The sequence below is a fragment of the Bubalus kerabau genome, chromosome 12 (assembly GCF_029407905.1).
Source record: "Bubalus kerabau isolate K-KA32 ecotype Philippines breed swamp buffalo chromosome 12, PCC_UOA_SB_1v2, whole genome shotgun sequence".
Classification (NCBI taxonomy): domain Eukaryota; kingdom Metazoa; phylum Chordata; class Mammalia; order Artiodactyla; family Bovidae; genus Bubalus; species Bubalus kerabau.
The window spans coordinates 24,662,991-24,680,254 of NC_073635.1; the positions used below are offsets into that span (position 1 = coordinate 24,662,991).

The 17,264-nt window shown below is 39.7% G+C and overlaps 1 protein-coding gene across 6 annotated transcripts in view; it reads left to right on the forward strand.

Annotated features, from left to right (window-relative positions):
• Nucleotides 1–17,264, forward strand: part of TRPC4 (transient receptor potential cation channel subfamily C member 4) — a 144,439-nt gene that overhangs the window by 34,783 nt on the left and 92,392 nt on the right. For 5 of the 6 annotated variants that reach the window (XM_055541824.1, XM_055541825.1, XM_055541826.1 and 2 more), the window contains exon 2: nucleotides 453–971. The exons of the other annotated variant lie outside the window; for it this stretch is intronic. In XM_055541824.1, coding sequence (XP_055397799.1) covers nucleotides 453–971 — 519 coding nt within the window. The remainder of the gene's footprint in view (nucleotides 1–452; nucleotides 972–17,264) is intronic. 6 annotated transcript variants of the gene reach the window in all.

Genomic DNA, 17,264 nt, shown 5'->3' on the forward strand with positions numbered 1-17,264 from the left:
ACAAGCCAAAAACCTGAGTGAGGAATTTAAAAACTTGTACTGCAGAGGAAAATCTGGGGTTTAAAGCAAATCATTAACTATTTTTCTGTGTCTTTCTTATTATTTAGGTAGGCCACATCACTGGGAAAGAAAAGCAAAGATTGACAGAAAAGAAGTTGGGAGCAAGAAAGACTTTTATCAAGGGTTTTCATAGGCATTGAGTTTAAGATTTCATAAAATGTCACAATTCAGATAAAACAAAGAATATCATGTCATTCTATTGCAGTTTTTTTTTTTTATTCTATTTTTTTCTTGTCTTTGGAGGGGAAAAACTGCATCTGTCATAGAAGAAAAAAAAAAAAACCTGGCTAAGGATGTATGAATCTTCTTCAACATTGCTGTAGCATGTTGTCTTAAATCACAGACTTGAGCAAATAAACTCCTTGTGACCTCTGCTTTCTTCTTCTTTCTAGGTGCCTCCCATACTCCTTGATAAGCAGTTCTCTGAATTCACTCCAGACATTACACCCATCATTTTGGCAGCCCATACAAATAATTATGAGATAATAAAACTTTTGGTTCAGAAAGGCGTCTCAGTGCCCAGACCCCACGAGGTCCGCTGTAACTGCGTTGAATGTGTGTCTAGCTCAGATGTGGACAGTCTCCGCCACTCTCGCTCCAGACTCAACATCTACAAGGCCCTGGCCAGCCCGTCTCTCATTGCCCTGTCCAGTGAAGACCCTTTTCTCACAGCCTTTCAGTTGAGTTGGGAGCTCCAGGAACTGAGTAAGGTGGAAAATGAATTCAAGTCAGAATATGAGGAGCTGTCTCGACAGTGCAAACAATTTGCTAAGGACCTACTGGATCAGACAAGAAGTTCCCGAGAGCTGGAAATCATTCTTAATTACCGTGATGACAACAGTCTGCTGGAAGAACAAAGTGGAAACGATCTTGCGAGACTCAAATTGGCCATTAAGTACCGTCAGAAAGAGGTGAGTGTTGCTAGACTTTATCCATCAAAATGCCACAGAACTTAATCACAGAGAGGAAATGTTGGTACTCCAAAATTAGGTTGGGGTTTTAAAGCATTTTCTGTTTAACTGTAAGTGGGTGAAATGTTGGCCAGATTACTGATTATGAAACACATTTACGAGTGGCAGTAAGTGGTTTAATAATTGGTGATTTTTTTTGACATCTGTATTAAAATATACACATTTACTGGGGTGAAAGTGGTAAAACTAATGAATTTTAGACTCTCTGTATGAAAAGTTCTGATTCTGCCATTTATAAGTCTTGTTCCTTTAAAGGGTCACACAGATTTCGTTGAGCTTAGGTTTTTCTCATCTGCTTCAGTTCAGTTCAGTTCAGTCGCTCAGTAATGTCCGACTCTTTGCGACCCCATGAATCGCAGCACGCCAGGCCTCCCTGTCCATCACCAACTCCTGGAGTTCACTCAGACTCACGTCCATCGAGTCAGTGATGCCATCCAGCCATCTCATCCTCTGTTGTCCCCTTCTCCTCCTGCCCCCAATCCCTCCCAGCATCAGAGTCTTTTCCAGTGAGTCAACTCTTCACATGAGGTGGCCAAAGTACTGGAGTTTCAGCGTTAGCATCATTCCTTCCAAAGAAATCCCAGGGCTGATCTCCCTCAGAATGGACTGGTTGAATCTCTTGCAGTCCAAGGGACTCTCAAGAGTCTTCTCCAACACCACAGTTCAAAAGCATCAATTCTTCAGCGCTCAGCCTTCTTCACAGTCCAACTCTCACATCCATACATGACCACAGGAAAAACCATAGCCTTGACTAGATGGACCTTTTGGACTTAATATTTATACTTGATTATATGTATACTTTATACATATAAAATATATTTCTCACAGATTTGAAGGAAGTATAAAATGAGTGGATATGTATGAATGCTCTGAGTAAATTATAATGTGTGATATTAATAAAAATACATTATTAGAAATTATTAATAAAAGAAAGCTTTTGGTCCAACAGCAGGTGGAAGTTCTAAAACTTATCTCATGTCTGGCTTAGTTTCTTTATTTGTCAGGAATTAGAAGTTAAAGAAGTAAGTTGCAGGAGAGTAATACAGTTTTCATTAGATTTCTGTGGATTTGAATATTAAATGAGGAAAATTCAGATCTATTATACATATTGCTTAGCATAATTGTTTTTTGCTTTTATCACTGATTTTGAGTAAGTTCTCAAAAATATGTTTACTTCTACCTCCAAAAAATATTGGTTTTCTTTTCATTGGTGAATTATAGTAATTATTCTAGAACAAAAGTATTGGAAAACTACATATATAAGATGAAAAAGAAAAAGAAGCTTCTGAAAAAAATGTATTTAATTTTTTTTGAGTTGGCCCTAAATATTCCACATTAGATATTAGATATCTATTAGATATTAGAATAATTTTAATATGCAACTAGAAGAAATTAATGAAAAACTTAACTTGACTAAAGATGTTTTTTCTTTGCTTAGATCCTTTTGTATATTTTAGGAAAAGACCCAATTTCAAGGTTTATTGAACAAAGAGCCACAAATTGAGTCCTTGGTTAGGTATGTTAGAAGCAAAGCAATAGAAAACATTTGATAATTTCTAACACTGCTTTCAAGATGCTTGTACTTTTTGTTTCTGTGAAGTTATGGAATTGGAGGGTGATAGAACCTAACAGTGCAGCAGGATGAAGGAAGCTAAAAACACGTAACATGTAATAAGAAAATATGAAGTAGTAATAGCTTTTAAAAGATACATTTTTAAAAATGACTCTGCATTTGCATTTTCTATTTTAGTTTTTGAAATAACAATGGAAGGGGAAAAAAGCAAAATTATTACAGAATTGTTCTGGAGTATCTCATTCAATATCAAAGAGCATATTTCCCTAGAGCTGACAGTTTTTCAAGAGCAAAGTAGTGTTGGATGGCTAATAAAGTGTTATAAAATCAAGAATAAGATTTTACACTCATATACATTCTTTGAAATCATCAGATCAGATCAGTCACTCAGTCGTGTCCAACTCTTGGCGACCCCATGAATCGCAGCACGCCAGGCCTCCCTGTCCAACACCAACTCCCGGAGTTCACTGAGACTCACGTCCATTGAGTCAGTGATGCCATCCAGCCATCTCATCCTCTGTCGTCCCTTTTTCCTCCTGCCCCCAATCCCTCCCAGCATCAGAGTCTTGTCCAATGAGTCAACTCTTCGCAGGAGGTGGCCAAAGTACTGGAGTTTCAGCTTTAGTATCATTCCTTCCAAAGAAATCCCAGGGCTGATCTCCTTCAGAATGGACTGGTTGGATCTCCTTGCAGTCCAAGGGACTCTCAAGAGTCTTCTCCAACACCACAGTTCAAAAGCATCAATTCTTCGGCACTCAGCCTTCTTCACAGTCCAACTCTCACATCCATACATGACCACAGGAAAAACCACAGCCTTGACTAGACGGACCTTTGTTGGCAAAGTAATGTCTCTGCTTTTGAATATGCTGTCTAGGTTGGTCATAACTTTCCAGGTTGTATTTTATGAAACGTACTCCTAAATTATTCAAAAATTACCGATCTGAAAATACTTGATAAGATTTTCTAGTAAGAGCATGTGTGTTAAATAAAACTCTAGCATAAATGTCTTCCCTTATACTTTTTTTTTTTTTTTTAAGGGCATAGACTGAACAGGAAGAACTTTTTTGAGAAAAAGTTTTATTGGAGTATAGTTGAATTATAATGTATTAATTTCAGCTGTACAGCAAGGTTAATTAGTTATACATATTACATATATCTACTCTTTTATTAGAGTATTTTTCCATATAGGCCATTACAGAGTATTGAGTAGAGTTCCCTGTGCTATAAATGCTCACAAAATACTAGCAAATGGAATCCAACAACACATTGCTCTATACCTTTTTAACCATGAGTTCTCCTTGTTTCAGTCTACAAAAGTTTGAGGTTTGTCTTTGACCCATCTCTGATGTTTTGGGATTGCCTTCCCACTAATGTTCACATGGCTGAGTCCTACTCGCTCTTAAAAGCGCACTCAGTTCTCTATTCCCACAGACAGATTCCATGAAGCAATTCTTCCATACAACCTTTAGGATAAATGCATTCATTATGCACATTCTGGGCTGCATTGTATTGCTGTATTTTACTTGCCTTCTCTAGGACACAGCTGAGCAACTTCACTTCACTTCTCTAGGCTGTCAGTGTCAGGAACATGTTTGTCTCATTCATCAGTCCTACTTCAGTACTTGATAGAGAAAAGATGCTCCACGTGAATTGATCTCAATATGCTCAGTATGAATGCATTTGAATAGATTCAAAATCTCAGTTCTGGAAGGCTCCCTGCATGTTTCCTTGCCTGAGTAATTTGCAGTGTTTAGGTTAAAAATGGAAAGCAATTAAATACATTATTTTGTATGAAAAGGTTGCAATGCAATCCCTGTAGAGCTCTTCAAATTAAAGTGAAAAAAATATATGTAATCTCTATATAGTCAATAGCCTATGTTCTTTTAAATTTACTTTTCCTTTTCTTGAAGGTAAGTCAACAGTTTTGCAACATTAACTTTCAACTTGGTAGTAATCTGGGTTTTGTCTTAGAAATTAAGGGAGTTGTTAAGAGGAAGGAGAGAAATCAACATGGGGATAGCCCTGGACTCATACCTGTTTATCCTATCCTGGAGCAATATGAAGAGATTTGTATCAATCAGCTGCTTTCTATAGCATGTGGTATCAGAACCCTGGGACTGTGCGGCGAACAATGGCTCTCTCCTCTTAGATCCTTTGGATTCTGGTGGCTGGTCAGCAGTTGTGTAAGAGTTTTGCATTTGCTACAAATGAGGCAAGAAGAGCTGACCTTTGTTAGGCGTTCAGTTCAGTTCAGTTGCTCAGTCGTGTCCGACTCTTTGCGACCCCGTGGACTGCAGCATGCCAGGCCTCTCTGTCCATCACCAACTCCTGGAGTTTACTCAAACTCATGTCCATTGAGTTGGTGATGCCATCCAACCATCTCATCCTCTGTCATCCCCTTCTCCTTTTGCCTTCAATTTTTCCCAGCATCAGGGTCTTTTCAAATGAGTCAGCTGTTCGCATCAGGTGGCCAAAGTATTGGAGTTTCAGCTTCAACATCAGTCCTTCCAATGAACATTCAGGACTGATTTCCTTTAGGATGGACTGGTTGGGTCTCCTTGCAGTCCAAGGGACTCTTGAGAGTCTTCTCCAACACCACAGTTCAAAAGCATCAATTCTTCGGTGCTCAGCTTTCTTTATAGTCCAACTCTGTTAGGCGTATAGTCTGTTAGGCATGTAGTCCAACTCTGTTAGGCATTGACTGTCTTTTAATTCTTCATTTGCTTCATTTTTCACTCTTATTCAAGTCTAGGATGTCTAGAATATACCTTTCATATTTTCTTGTGTCTGGTAAATTCCACATCAGAATATGGATAATTTGGAGGGAAAAAAATGTCTCATACTATCGGGACATTGTCTCATGGACATCAAACAACTATTATGGAAGAATGGCAAAGGGAGTACTTCTGGGGAGCAAAGTAGGAAAAGGGTATTGCATACAGTGTTCCCCTCCATAACTGAGATTTTTCTGCTGAAATAACTTTGAGAGTCATTCACCCAAGTAAATATGATAATGTCTCTGTCTTAGTTTGCTTTACTTAGCTAACACAGAATGGGTTATTTGAATTTGATTAGGTATTACTTACTACATCCCTCTCTTTTTTTCTCTCTTCTCTGTTTCGAACTGTTTTGGGAACATTCATGTATTCAGATCTCTTCTTAAAAACCACTTTCTCTGGAAGTATGCCCTTAACCTGTTTTCAACTCAGAATTCGTCATTGGTTTCTCTTGCTATGGCAGCAACGTTGCTTCATTGCAAGTACTGTTTGGCCTCCTCCTGTTTTCACTTGTGGTTTCTTCCATTCAACACCTTGCCTTTAGTCCTACCTCCTCCAATCCACTGACCACCGCACCACCTAAGGGTCTTTGTTTTGTGTTTTAGGAAAAGTAAATCTAGGGATAGTTTTTCAGGTATAGCACTGAAAGCCCCCTGTCTTAGAGAAGCCCTCTGTTTGGTCATCATAAATCTGAGCATGTGAGCTCTGTGTAAAGCATTGCAGTGTCTTTCTCACTCTTGCAAATGAAGTCCAAACTGTCAGAGCTCCCTTTATATGGATTCTGCCTAAATCGTTAGTTTCATTGTTCGCCATCACTACTCATAGTTCACATTTCAATCAGATGCAGACACTCATAATTGTAGTGCTTTCCCACATTGGGCCTTTCCACCCAGGACTCTCTTAACATACAAAGACCTCTGTCCTGTTTCATGTTGCTTGCCCCATTGTCGTGGGTTTTGCCGGATCTCGGTAAAATTGTCTGAGAGGTTGTTTTTAAACACTGCACTGCTGCTTATTTGGCAAAACTAATACAATTATGTAAAGTTTAAAAATAAAATAAAATTAAAAGATAAATAAATAAATAAATATTCAAAAAATAAATAAATAAAAAAATAAACTCTCTGCTAAAAAAAAAATAAAAATAAAAATAAACACTGCACTGCTGCTTCTATCCCAATGCTCAGGACAGTTATACCAAAACCTCTGGAAATGCAGAGGTATTTTTTAAAAGACTACCCAGATAATTCTAATGTGCTGTCAAGGTGAGTAAGTACTACTTGAAATTGTATATCAAGGTTTAACTCATGAATTAAAACTTCTTTAGATTTCCTTGACTTTCTCACGTAGAGAAGACAGAGGTTGCCAAATGTAACATCATCAGAGGCACCTGAGCAGCTTTTGGAAGTAACTCTCCTTTTGGCTCAGCTGGTTAAGAATTTGCCTGCAATGCGGGAGACCTGGGTTCGATCCCTGGGTTGGGAAGATCCCCTGGAGCTCTTCCAGAGGATCTGGAAGGAAGGGAAAGGCTACCCACTCCATTATTCTGTCCTGGAGAATTCCAGGAACTGTATAGTCCATGGGGTTGCAAAGAGTCGGACACAACTGAGAGACTTTCACTTTCATGAATTTTCTTTCTCTCAGCCCCAAGTGCAGAAATTCACCTTCAGTAAGTCCTTGCATTTGTGGCATAGCACAGAAGTCCTCTCAAATTCTTCCCATCTCTCCCTCCTCATGTCATCACCCACCCTGTTATGGTTGCCCTGATCCTGATACCCTTCTTTCTTCTTAAGGTCTATTCCACTGCTAACAGGATTCTTAGAGCTTTCATTTATCTGCAAAGTAAGATCCAAGAGTTAGGTAGGAAAAAAAAAATCCTACTTAAAAAAGGGAAATAAACCTAAGGAAATGCAAAGATGGAGAGGAAGAGGTCAAATATTAATATTCCCCTGTCACGTGGTAGAGAAATGAAAGCTTTCCATCTGAGTGTGCATACCTAGCCATGCCTTCTTTCAGGTTAATTTCTGGCCATCTAAAAACTATTGGAGATAGCTTTTTGTTGGTATCAAGTAACTCATCTCTGATGGTTGAAAAAAAATTCTATAAAAGTATGAAGCCTATGAAATGGATATAATTCTCTTTCCCACGCCTAATCAGGTATGTGATGTTATACCAATTAGCTTTTGAGTTTTTGTTTTCTCACCTTTAAAATGGGAAAATACTACCTACTTCATAGGTCAATAGTTAAGGTGAAGCATGATAACACTGGTCCAGACTTAGGCGTACTTCCTGGCATTTATGTCCATGGAAGGGTAGCTGTCTATTACATTTAGTTATTACTGTTATTATAATTATTTTTGTTTATCCCTTCATGGAACCGCAGTATAAAAAGCTAAGGGCATGCAGAGAAATGATATATACCACTCTATTGTATGTCCTGCAGCAAAAAGAGTGGACTTCATCATTAAATGTTTTAATATGTATACTGAATATTTTATAGGCCTCATGGGTTTCATAGCACTTTTGAACTGTGAGTTTGGAACTGACACATACACACTGCTAAAAATAAATTAAAAAAATTTTTTTTGAAGTTTATCATTACAGTCTAATATTATAATCAGTATGCTAAACTATTTATTTTAAAACAATAGTCTCATCAAAAATGCATAATGTATAAACATTATGCCAGAGCCTAGGGTTGTCCATGCTGTAGTTCTTCCATTATAAGCTTTCAAAAGTAACTAGATTATGTATTACACACTCGATTTTAATTTGTCCTCCTGCTTTGCATTTTTTTAATATATTTTAGGCACTGATTATGTATGCCCTTTGAACCTGACTGCTGCCTGCTAGACCACAGAATCAGGAACTCTTATCACACCAGCATTTATCAAGGATGCCAGGCATATGGCAGAGTTTTAATACATGAGGCTACATTGAGTGATGTAAATAATTAAGAGACTTGTATTAATAAAAGGGATAAAAAGCTACATTTCTTTAGCTTACTTTCCTTTTCCTCTGTACTTGGGAGCACACTCTGACCGATTTCTGGGCCCTGCATCTTGGTCCTCCAAGTGTGTTCACATACCTGCTGTTGCTATGCAAAGGCAACACGGATAAAGGCATTCTAACGCTTCTGCCCACCCACTCCTGGGGCCCAAACATTTCAGTGCCTGCCACTGGATAATGGATGAAGCAAATGCCTCTTCAGGACTTGTGAGCCTGGCTGACAGTACTATGACAGGTCATTAGGCATTTAATTTAACACTAGGTTTTTAGAGCTTGGAATTCAATCCCCATGTGTTTCTTTACAGCTAATTAATGACATGAAACCACTTTTTCCTAATTCGTATCTGAAAGTGATTGTTTCTGTTTCTTCCACAATGAAATATGAAATGGTATATGTCTACAACATTGCATAAATTCATCCTTTTGAACAGCACTGAGTAGAATGTGATAAATTTATACCTTCCAAAACATAAAATAGCAAGCTTTAACTTGAAATTAGATATAAAATATAGCTTGTATTTGATGTTGTTGTTGTTGTTCAGTCACTAAGTCATGTCCGACTCTTTGCGACCCCATGGACTGTAGCCTACCAGGCTCCTCTGTCTGTGGAATTTCCCAGGCAAGAATACTGGAGTGGGCTGCCATTACCTTCTCCAGGGGATCTTGATATTGTTTTGTGTGTGTGTGTGTGTGTGTTCAATGAGAGTTTATATTTGAAAAATTAAAAATTGAATACAAATAAATATTCAAAAATTCTTAGATAGCCATTATGATCATATTACTTGTTCAAACTGGAAAGCAGAAATTTTTCTGTACCCTATGACACAAATTTTATCTTGCCTTAAAAAAATATTGAGCTAAATTTAAGCTTGTTCTATACTTGGTTTATTATTCTGGTTATTGTTTTAATAAATACAAAAAGGAAACGACTAAGTGACTTATTTTCAGAGAGGTATATACTTCTGTTCACCTAACAAAATGCATTGTGTCCACAGAATAAGCAACTCTTTTCAACGTAACTTTCACTTGCTGCAGACATCAACTAAAAACATTAGGTTAATGATAATATATTTGAAAAATTTCACTGTGTATTAGACACCCTCTCTGGTCCTTCAAGGGGCTTCCCTGGTGGCTCAGATGGTAAACAATTTGCCTGCAATGTGGGAAACCAGGGTTTAATCACTGGGTTGGGAAGATCCCCTAGAGAAAGGAATCATGGCTACCCACTCCAGTATTCTTGCCTGGAGAATTCCATGAACAGAGATTATAGTCCTTGGGGTGACAGAGTCAGATACAACTGAGCTATCAGCACATTTCACTGGTTCTCCAAGGAATAACTTTTCTGTATCCAACTGGGACTTCTGACTCCATGATAATTGACAAACGAGTAGCAATAAGATCAGCCCCTATTCAGATCCAATCATTTCATTTGTCAGCAGTGAAGAACCCTGTCTATTGCTGCTTTTGCACAAAACTTCCTATTTAAATTTAAGGCTTTTGTTTGGGTCATAATTTAATGTCTCATATCTTCTCTGTCACTCATCACAAAACAAAATTAAGAATTACCACTTTTCAAAATCATGAATTTAACAGCTTATTCCAGCCCACATATAGAAGTACAATACAAAAACTAAATGGGTTGGCAAAGAATTATTGTTGTCAAGAAAACCTAGTGGCTTTGAGATACAATGTAAAAATCCTGCTCGAGATCCCTGATAAACTATGGGAATGAGGAGGAACTTTTACACTTCTCCTTACCCTCATTTTCCTTCGACCATATGTGGCATATTCATAGGTTTTCTCAATAAAGGTTAGTTATGTTTTGTCTCAAGTCTTGGGAAAAGAAACGCACAGTGAAACCCTCTAGGATGTATAATGCCTGTGCTATAATTTGGCGATTTATGAGCCTTAAGCTTAATTCTGAAGCTGTGTGTTTATCGACTGCTTCTCGGTAATATAGAACTGGGAAAACAATCCCATAGGATTATATTTTTATTCTTTGTAGCACGCTCTGTTCCCTTTTTCCCTTTGGCTTTAGGGAGCACTCAGTGGTGTGCCTTCTGCTGCTATGGAGAAACACTGAAAGCTTTTTTCTTTATGGTTTTTACCTTCATCTGCCCCCTTACAAGCTCCCTGCGAGCTGTAAGAAGGCCTGTTTTTCCTCATTTCAAAACCACCACTTCAGTTTTAAATGCAGGGCTCCATTGTTGTTTTGCTCTGTGGCATTCCCTAAGCTCAGTGATTTTCCCCAGGTGGCTCTGGAACATGCAATCCAAAACCTCTTTTCTTCCTCTGCTACATTCACCTCTAATATCGGGCAGTGGGGAGCTGGAAATCTTATTGGCAGCTGCTATTAAGTAAACATAGGAGGGACCTAGTGGTTGGGCTTAGGGGGCTCTGGTCAAGATAATGTTCTTTCTCTCTCCAAGTGCAAGTCCACACGTGATTGCAGGGTGTGTATTCTATGCTGGAGACTGCTGCTGCTGCTAAATTGCTTCAGTCATGTTCAACTCTGTGCGACCCCATAGACGGCAGCCCACCAGGCTCCCCCGTCCCTGGGATTCTCCAGGCAAGAATACTGGAGTGGGTTGCCATTTCCTCCTCCAATGCATGAAAGTGAAAAGTGAAAGTGAAGTCGCTGAGTCGTGCCCGACTCTTAGCAACCCCATGGACTGCAGCCTACCAGGCTCCTCCGTCCATGGGATTTTCCAGGCAAGAGTACTGGGGTGGGGTGCCATTGAGACAGAGGACAGCAAAATGAGAAGACAGCAAGTCCCAGGCCAAGTTTGGGTTTCTTCCAGAAATGTCCTAGAGCCTAGAATTTTTTTTGGAGAAGGCAATGGCACCCCACTCCAGTGCTCTTGCCTGGAAAATCACATGAACAGAGGAGCCTGGTGGGCTACAGTCCATGGGGTCGCTAAGAGTCAGACACGACTGAGTGACTTCCCTTTCACTTTTCACTTTCATGCATTGGAGAAGGAAATGGCAACCCACTCCAGTGTTCTTGCCTGGAGAATCCCAGGGACAGGGGAGCCTGGTGGGCTGCCGTCTATGGGGTCAAACAGAGTCGGACATGACTGAAGTGACTTAGCAGCAGCAGCAGCAGCAATGTTTTATTTCAGAATGCTAAGACTGACTTTACATTTGGTATTCGGACTCCTCTTCTGTAAATAACCCCCTGGTATCAGTATCACAATGCTTATTGTGAATGGGCTTTTAAATACTATGTTTGGAAAACAGCATTTATTATTTTTCTGATTACATGGCGTTACATGCCAGTTATAAGAAATGTGTGATATCAATAAATATGATATTGACAAGTCTGTAATCACATAATATTGCTAATATTCAGTTTACTTTTTAAATAAATTCTTATCATAAATAGGTAGAGCCTAGAATTTTATTCTTGCTTGGACACTACAGTGAAATCCATATGTGTGTGTGTGTGTGTGTACTGTAGTACTTAAGCAGAAAATGCTGTTGCTGTTGTTGTTTAGTTACTAAGTCATGTCTGAGTCTTTGTGACCCTATGTACTGCAGCCCACCAGACTCCTCTGTCCATGGTATTTCCCAGGCAAGAATACTGGAGTGGGTTGCCATTTCCTTCTCCAGGGGATCCTCCTGATCCCGTGATTGAACCTGCATCTCCTGCATTGGCAGGCAGATTCTTCACCACTGAGCAACCTGGGTATAAGCTAAAAATAGATTTTTAGCTATATTGCATGAACATTTTATATGTTATGTCCTTCACTGATATCGTTTTCTCACTTTCTTCCCTCCTTCCTTCCCTGTCCTCCTTCCTTATTAGGACTTTCACTTACCTTGTGTAAGAGAGTCTTTTCTGTTTGCTACTTACTGATGATGCTGAAATCAAAGACAAGAGCCTTGTCCTCAGATAACTACCAGGGTATTAGGGATGGAAGAAAAGTCCGCACAACTCTCACCATGTGGGCCCCAAAGACTGTGGCAGAGCTGCTTTTGGAGCCCAGGAAAATGCTGCCTAACTTGGTCCTAGGGTCTTAGGGGAGGCTTCCTGGAACAGAAAAGGCCTTGCTTGAGCTTCTGTGGAAACCCTGGAGTCATCCAGGCAGAGAAGTTACAAAAAGTCAATATGGAAAGAAACACCATGTAGAACTGCAAGGAGGCAAAAAAGAAGGTGGAGAATCCCTCCATTATTATTTATTTAATTAAGGTCCATCTGATTCCTTTTTTTTTTTCATTGTCATATAATTGAATGACAATTTTGTGCTAGTTTCAGATATACAGCAAGATGATTCTGTTTATATATGTTCTTTTTCAGACTCTTTTCATTATAAGTTATTCAGTTCAGTTCAGTTCAGTCGCTTGGTTGTGTCCCGCTCTTTGCAACCCCGTGGACTGCAGCATGACAGGACTCCCTGTCCATCACCAACTCCTGGAGTCTGTTCTGAATATTCTAGGAAGGACTGATGCTGAAGCTGAAACTCCAATACTTTGGCCACCTGATGAGAAGAACTGACTCATTTGAAAAGACCCTGATGCTGGGAAAGATTGAAGGTGGGAGGAGAAGGGGATGACAGAGGATGAGATGGGTGGATGGCATCACCAACTCAATGAACATGGGTTTGGATAGACTCCGGCAGTTGGTGATGGACAGGGAGGCCTGGCATGCTGCAGTTCATGGGGTCACAAAGAGTCGGACACTACTGAGCGACTGAACTGAACTGAACTGAAGTGAATCTGTCCCAAACTCCTAATTTATCCCTTCCTCTCTTTCCCTTTGGTAACCATAAATCTGCTTTTTAAGTCTGTGAGTTTGTTTCTGTTTTGTAAATGCATTCATTTGTATCATTTTTTAGGTTCCACACTAAGTGCTATCATATATTTGTCTGTCTGGCTTACTTCACTTAATATGATAATCTCTAGGTCCATCCATTGTTGCTGCAAACAGCATGATTTCATTTTTTATGGTTAAGTAATAGTCCAGGTATATATCTACCACATCTTCTTTATCCATTCATCTGTTAATGAAAATATGAGTTGCTTCCATGTCTTAATTTTTATAAATAGTACTGCTATGAATATTGGGGTGCATGTATCTTTTCAAATTAAAGTTGTCCTCATTTCTGGATATATTCCTAGGAGTGGGATTGCTGGATGACATGATAATTCTATTTTTGTTTTTGAGGAATCTCAATACTCTTTTCCATAGTGGCTACACCAATTTACATTCCCACCAAGAGTGTAAGAGGGTTCCCTTTGTCTCCACACCCTCTGTAACATTTATTTTTTGTAGGTTTTTGATGGTGGCCATTCTGACCCGTATGAGGTGATATCTCATTGTAGTTTTGATTTCCATTTCTCCAATAATTAGCAATGTTGAGCATCTTTTCATATGCCTCTTGGTCATCTGTATGTCTTCTTTGGAAAAATATCTATTTACTTCTTCTGCCCATTTTTGATTGGGTTGTTTGTCTTTCTGACATTGAGATGTATGAACTGTTTGTATATTTTGGAAATAATCCCATGTTGGTCATCATTTGCAAATATTTTCTCCCATTCCATATGTTGTCTTTTAGTTTTGTTTATGATTTCTTTGCTGTGCAAAAAAAAAAAAAAAAAAAGAGCTTTTAAGTTTAATTGGACCCCATTGTTTATTTTTGCGTTTATTTCCTTTACTCTAGGAGATCCAAAAACTATTGCTGTGATTTATGTCAGTGTTCTGCCTTTGTTTTCCTCTAAGAGTTTTAGAGAATCTCTTCATTCTTTCCACCGTCATTCCCACCCCATGGCTTCTGCTTTCACATTTTCTTCTGCCTGATGCAATGGAAGGCTTCTGTATCAGGCCTCAGCTCATTATTATCACTTTCTTGGTAAAGACGCAGAACACCGACCCTTGTTACTGTCCTCTTCCTTCACCCTTGGCTTCCCTGATGGATCAGACAGTAAAGCGTCTGTCTACAATGCGGGAGACCCGGTTTTGAGCCCTGGGTTAGGAAGATCCCCTGGAGAAGGAAATGGCAATCCACTCCAGGACTATTGCCTGGAGAATCCCATGGACAGAGGAGCCTGGTAGGCTACAGTCCATGGGGTCGCAAAGAGTCCAACAGGACTGAGGGACTTCACTTTCTTTCCCTTTCCTTCACCCTTTATTCTCAGACATTCTCTTTACATGACAATGTTGATATCACAGCTTTTATCACAATCCAAAATCATTCTGTTTATTTGTGTGTTTAATTATGTTTTTATCTTTTTTGACTTGTTATCTAAGCGTTATCTCCTCTGACTTGATTATCAGTGAAAGCCCAGTGGTTTGTATAGTGCTTAGGACATAGGAGTCTGAATCAGTTCAGTTTAGTTGCTCAGTCGTGTCCAACTCTTTGCGACTCCGTGAATCACAGCACGCCAGGCCTCCCTGTCCATCACCAACTCCTGGAGTTCACTCAGACTCAGGTCCATCGAGTCAGTGATGCCATCCAGCCATCTCATCCTCTGTCGTCCCCTTCTCCTCCTGCCCCCAATCCCTCCCAGCATCAGAGTCTTTTCCAATGAGTCAAGTCTTCGCATGAGGTGGCCAAAGTACTGGAGTTTCAGCTTTAGCATCATTCCTTCCAAAGAAATCCCAGGGCTGATCTCCTTCAGAATGGACTGCTTGGATCTCCTTGCTGTCCAAGGGACTCTCAAGAGTCTTCTCCAACACCAGTTCAAAAGCATCAATTCTTCGGTGCTCAGCTTTCTTCACAGTCCAACTCTCACATCCATACATGACCACTGGAAAAACCATAGCCTTGACTAGATGGACCTTTGTTGGCAAAGTAATGTCTCTGCTTTTGAATATGCTATCTAGGTTGGTCATAACTTTCCTTCCAAGGAGTAAGCGTCTTTTAATTTCATGGCTGCAGTCACCATCTGCAGTGATTTTGGAGCCCAAAAAATAAAGTCTGACACTGTTTCCCCTGTTTCCCCATCTATTTCCCATGAAGTGATGGGACCAGATGACATGATCTTCGTTTTCTGAATGTTGAGCTTTAAGCCAACTTTTTCACTCTCCTCTTTCACTTTCATCAAGAGGCTTTTTAGTTCGTCTTCACTTTCTGCCACAAGGGTGGTATCATCTCCATATCTGAGGTTATTGATATTTCTCCCGGCAATCTTGATTCCAGCTTGTGCTTCTTCCAGCCCAGTGTTCCTCATGATGTACTCTGCATAGAATTTAAATAAGCAGGGTGACAATATACAGCCTTGACGTACTCCTTTTCCTATTTGGAACCAGTCTGTTGTTCCATGTCCAGTTCTAACTGTTGCTTCCTGACCTGCATATAGGTTTCTCAAGAGGCAGGTCAGGTGGTCTGGTATCCCCATCTCATTCAGAATTTTCCACAGTTTACTGTGATCCACACAGTCAAAGGCTTTGGCATAGTCAATAAAGCAGAAATAGATGTTTTTCTGGAACTCTCTTGCTTTTTCCATGATCCAGTGGATGTTGGCAATTTGGTCTCTGGTTCCTCTGCCTTTTCTAAAACCAGCTTGAACATCAGGAAGTTCACGGTTCACGTATTGCTGAAGCCTGGCTTGGAGAATTTTGAGCATTACTTTACTAGCGTGTGAGATGAGTGCAATTGTGCGGTAGTTTGAGCATTCTTTGGCATTGCCTTTCTTTGGGATTGGAATGAAAATGGATCTTTTCCAGTCCTGTGGCCACTGCTGAGCTTTCCAAATTTTATGCCATATTGAGTGCAGCACTTTCACAGCATCATCTTTCAGGATTTGAAATAGCTCAACTGGAATTCCATCACCTCCACTAGCTTAGTTTGTAGTGATGCTTTCTAAGTCCCACTGACTTCACTTTCCAGAATATCTGGCTCTAGGTGAGTGATCACACCATCGTGATTATCTGAGTCATGAAGATCTTTTTTGTACCGTTCTGTGTATTCTTGCCACCTCTTCTTAATATCTTCTGCTTCTGTTGGGTCCATACCATTTCTGTCCTTTATCGAGCCCATCTTTGCATGAAATGTTCCTTTGGTATCTCTAATTTTCTTGAAGAGATCGCTAGTCTTTCCCATTCTGTTGTTTTCCTCTATTTCTTTGCATTGATTGCTGAGGAAGGCTTTCTTATCTCTTCTTGCTATTCTTTGGAACTCTGCATTCAGATGCTTGTATCTTTCCTTTTCTCCTTTGCTTTTCACTTCTCTTCTTTTCACAGCTATTTGTAAGGCCTCCCCAGACAGCCATTTTGCTTTTTTGCATTTCTTTTCCATGGGGGTGGTCTTGATCCCTGTCTCCTGTACAATGTCACGAACCTCAGTCTATAGTTCATCAGGCACTCTATATATCAGATCTAGTCCCTTAAATCTATTTCTCACTTCCAGTGTATAATCATAAGGGATTTGATTTAGGTCATACCTGAATGGTCTAATGGTTTTCCCTACTTTTTCAATTTCAGTCTGAATTTGGCAATAAGGAGTTCATGATCTGAGCCACAGTCAGATCCTGGTCTTGTTTTTGTTGACTGTATAGAGCTTCTCCATCTTTGGCTACAAAGAATATAATCAATCTGAGTCTGAAAAAATGGTGATAAATTAGAGGAGTGGCAGGGGCTGAGATGAGAGAAAAATAACAGAGAATAGATCGTACAGGGCTGGAATCAGCAATCCTAAGGAACGTGGTTTTAGAAAATCTGTGATACTTAATCATTTAAATATAGAAATTCTTATTAGCATTTGTGTTAGTCTCTCAGGATTGTCTGACTCTTTGACACCCTGTGGACTATAGCCCACCAGGTTCCTCTGTCCATTGAATTCTCCAGGCAAGAACACTGGAGTGGTTAGCCAGTCTCTTATCCAGGGGATCTTCCGAACCCAGGGATGGAACCCGGGTCTCCTGCATTGCAGGTGG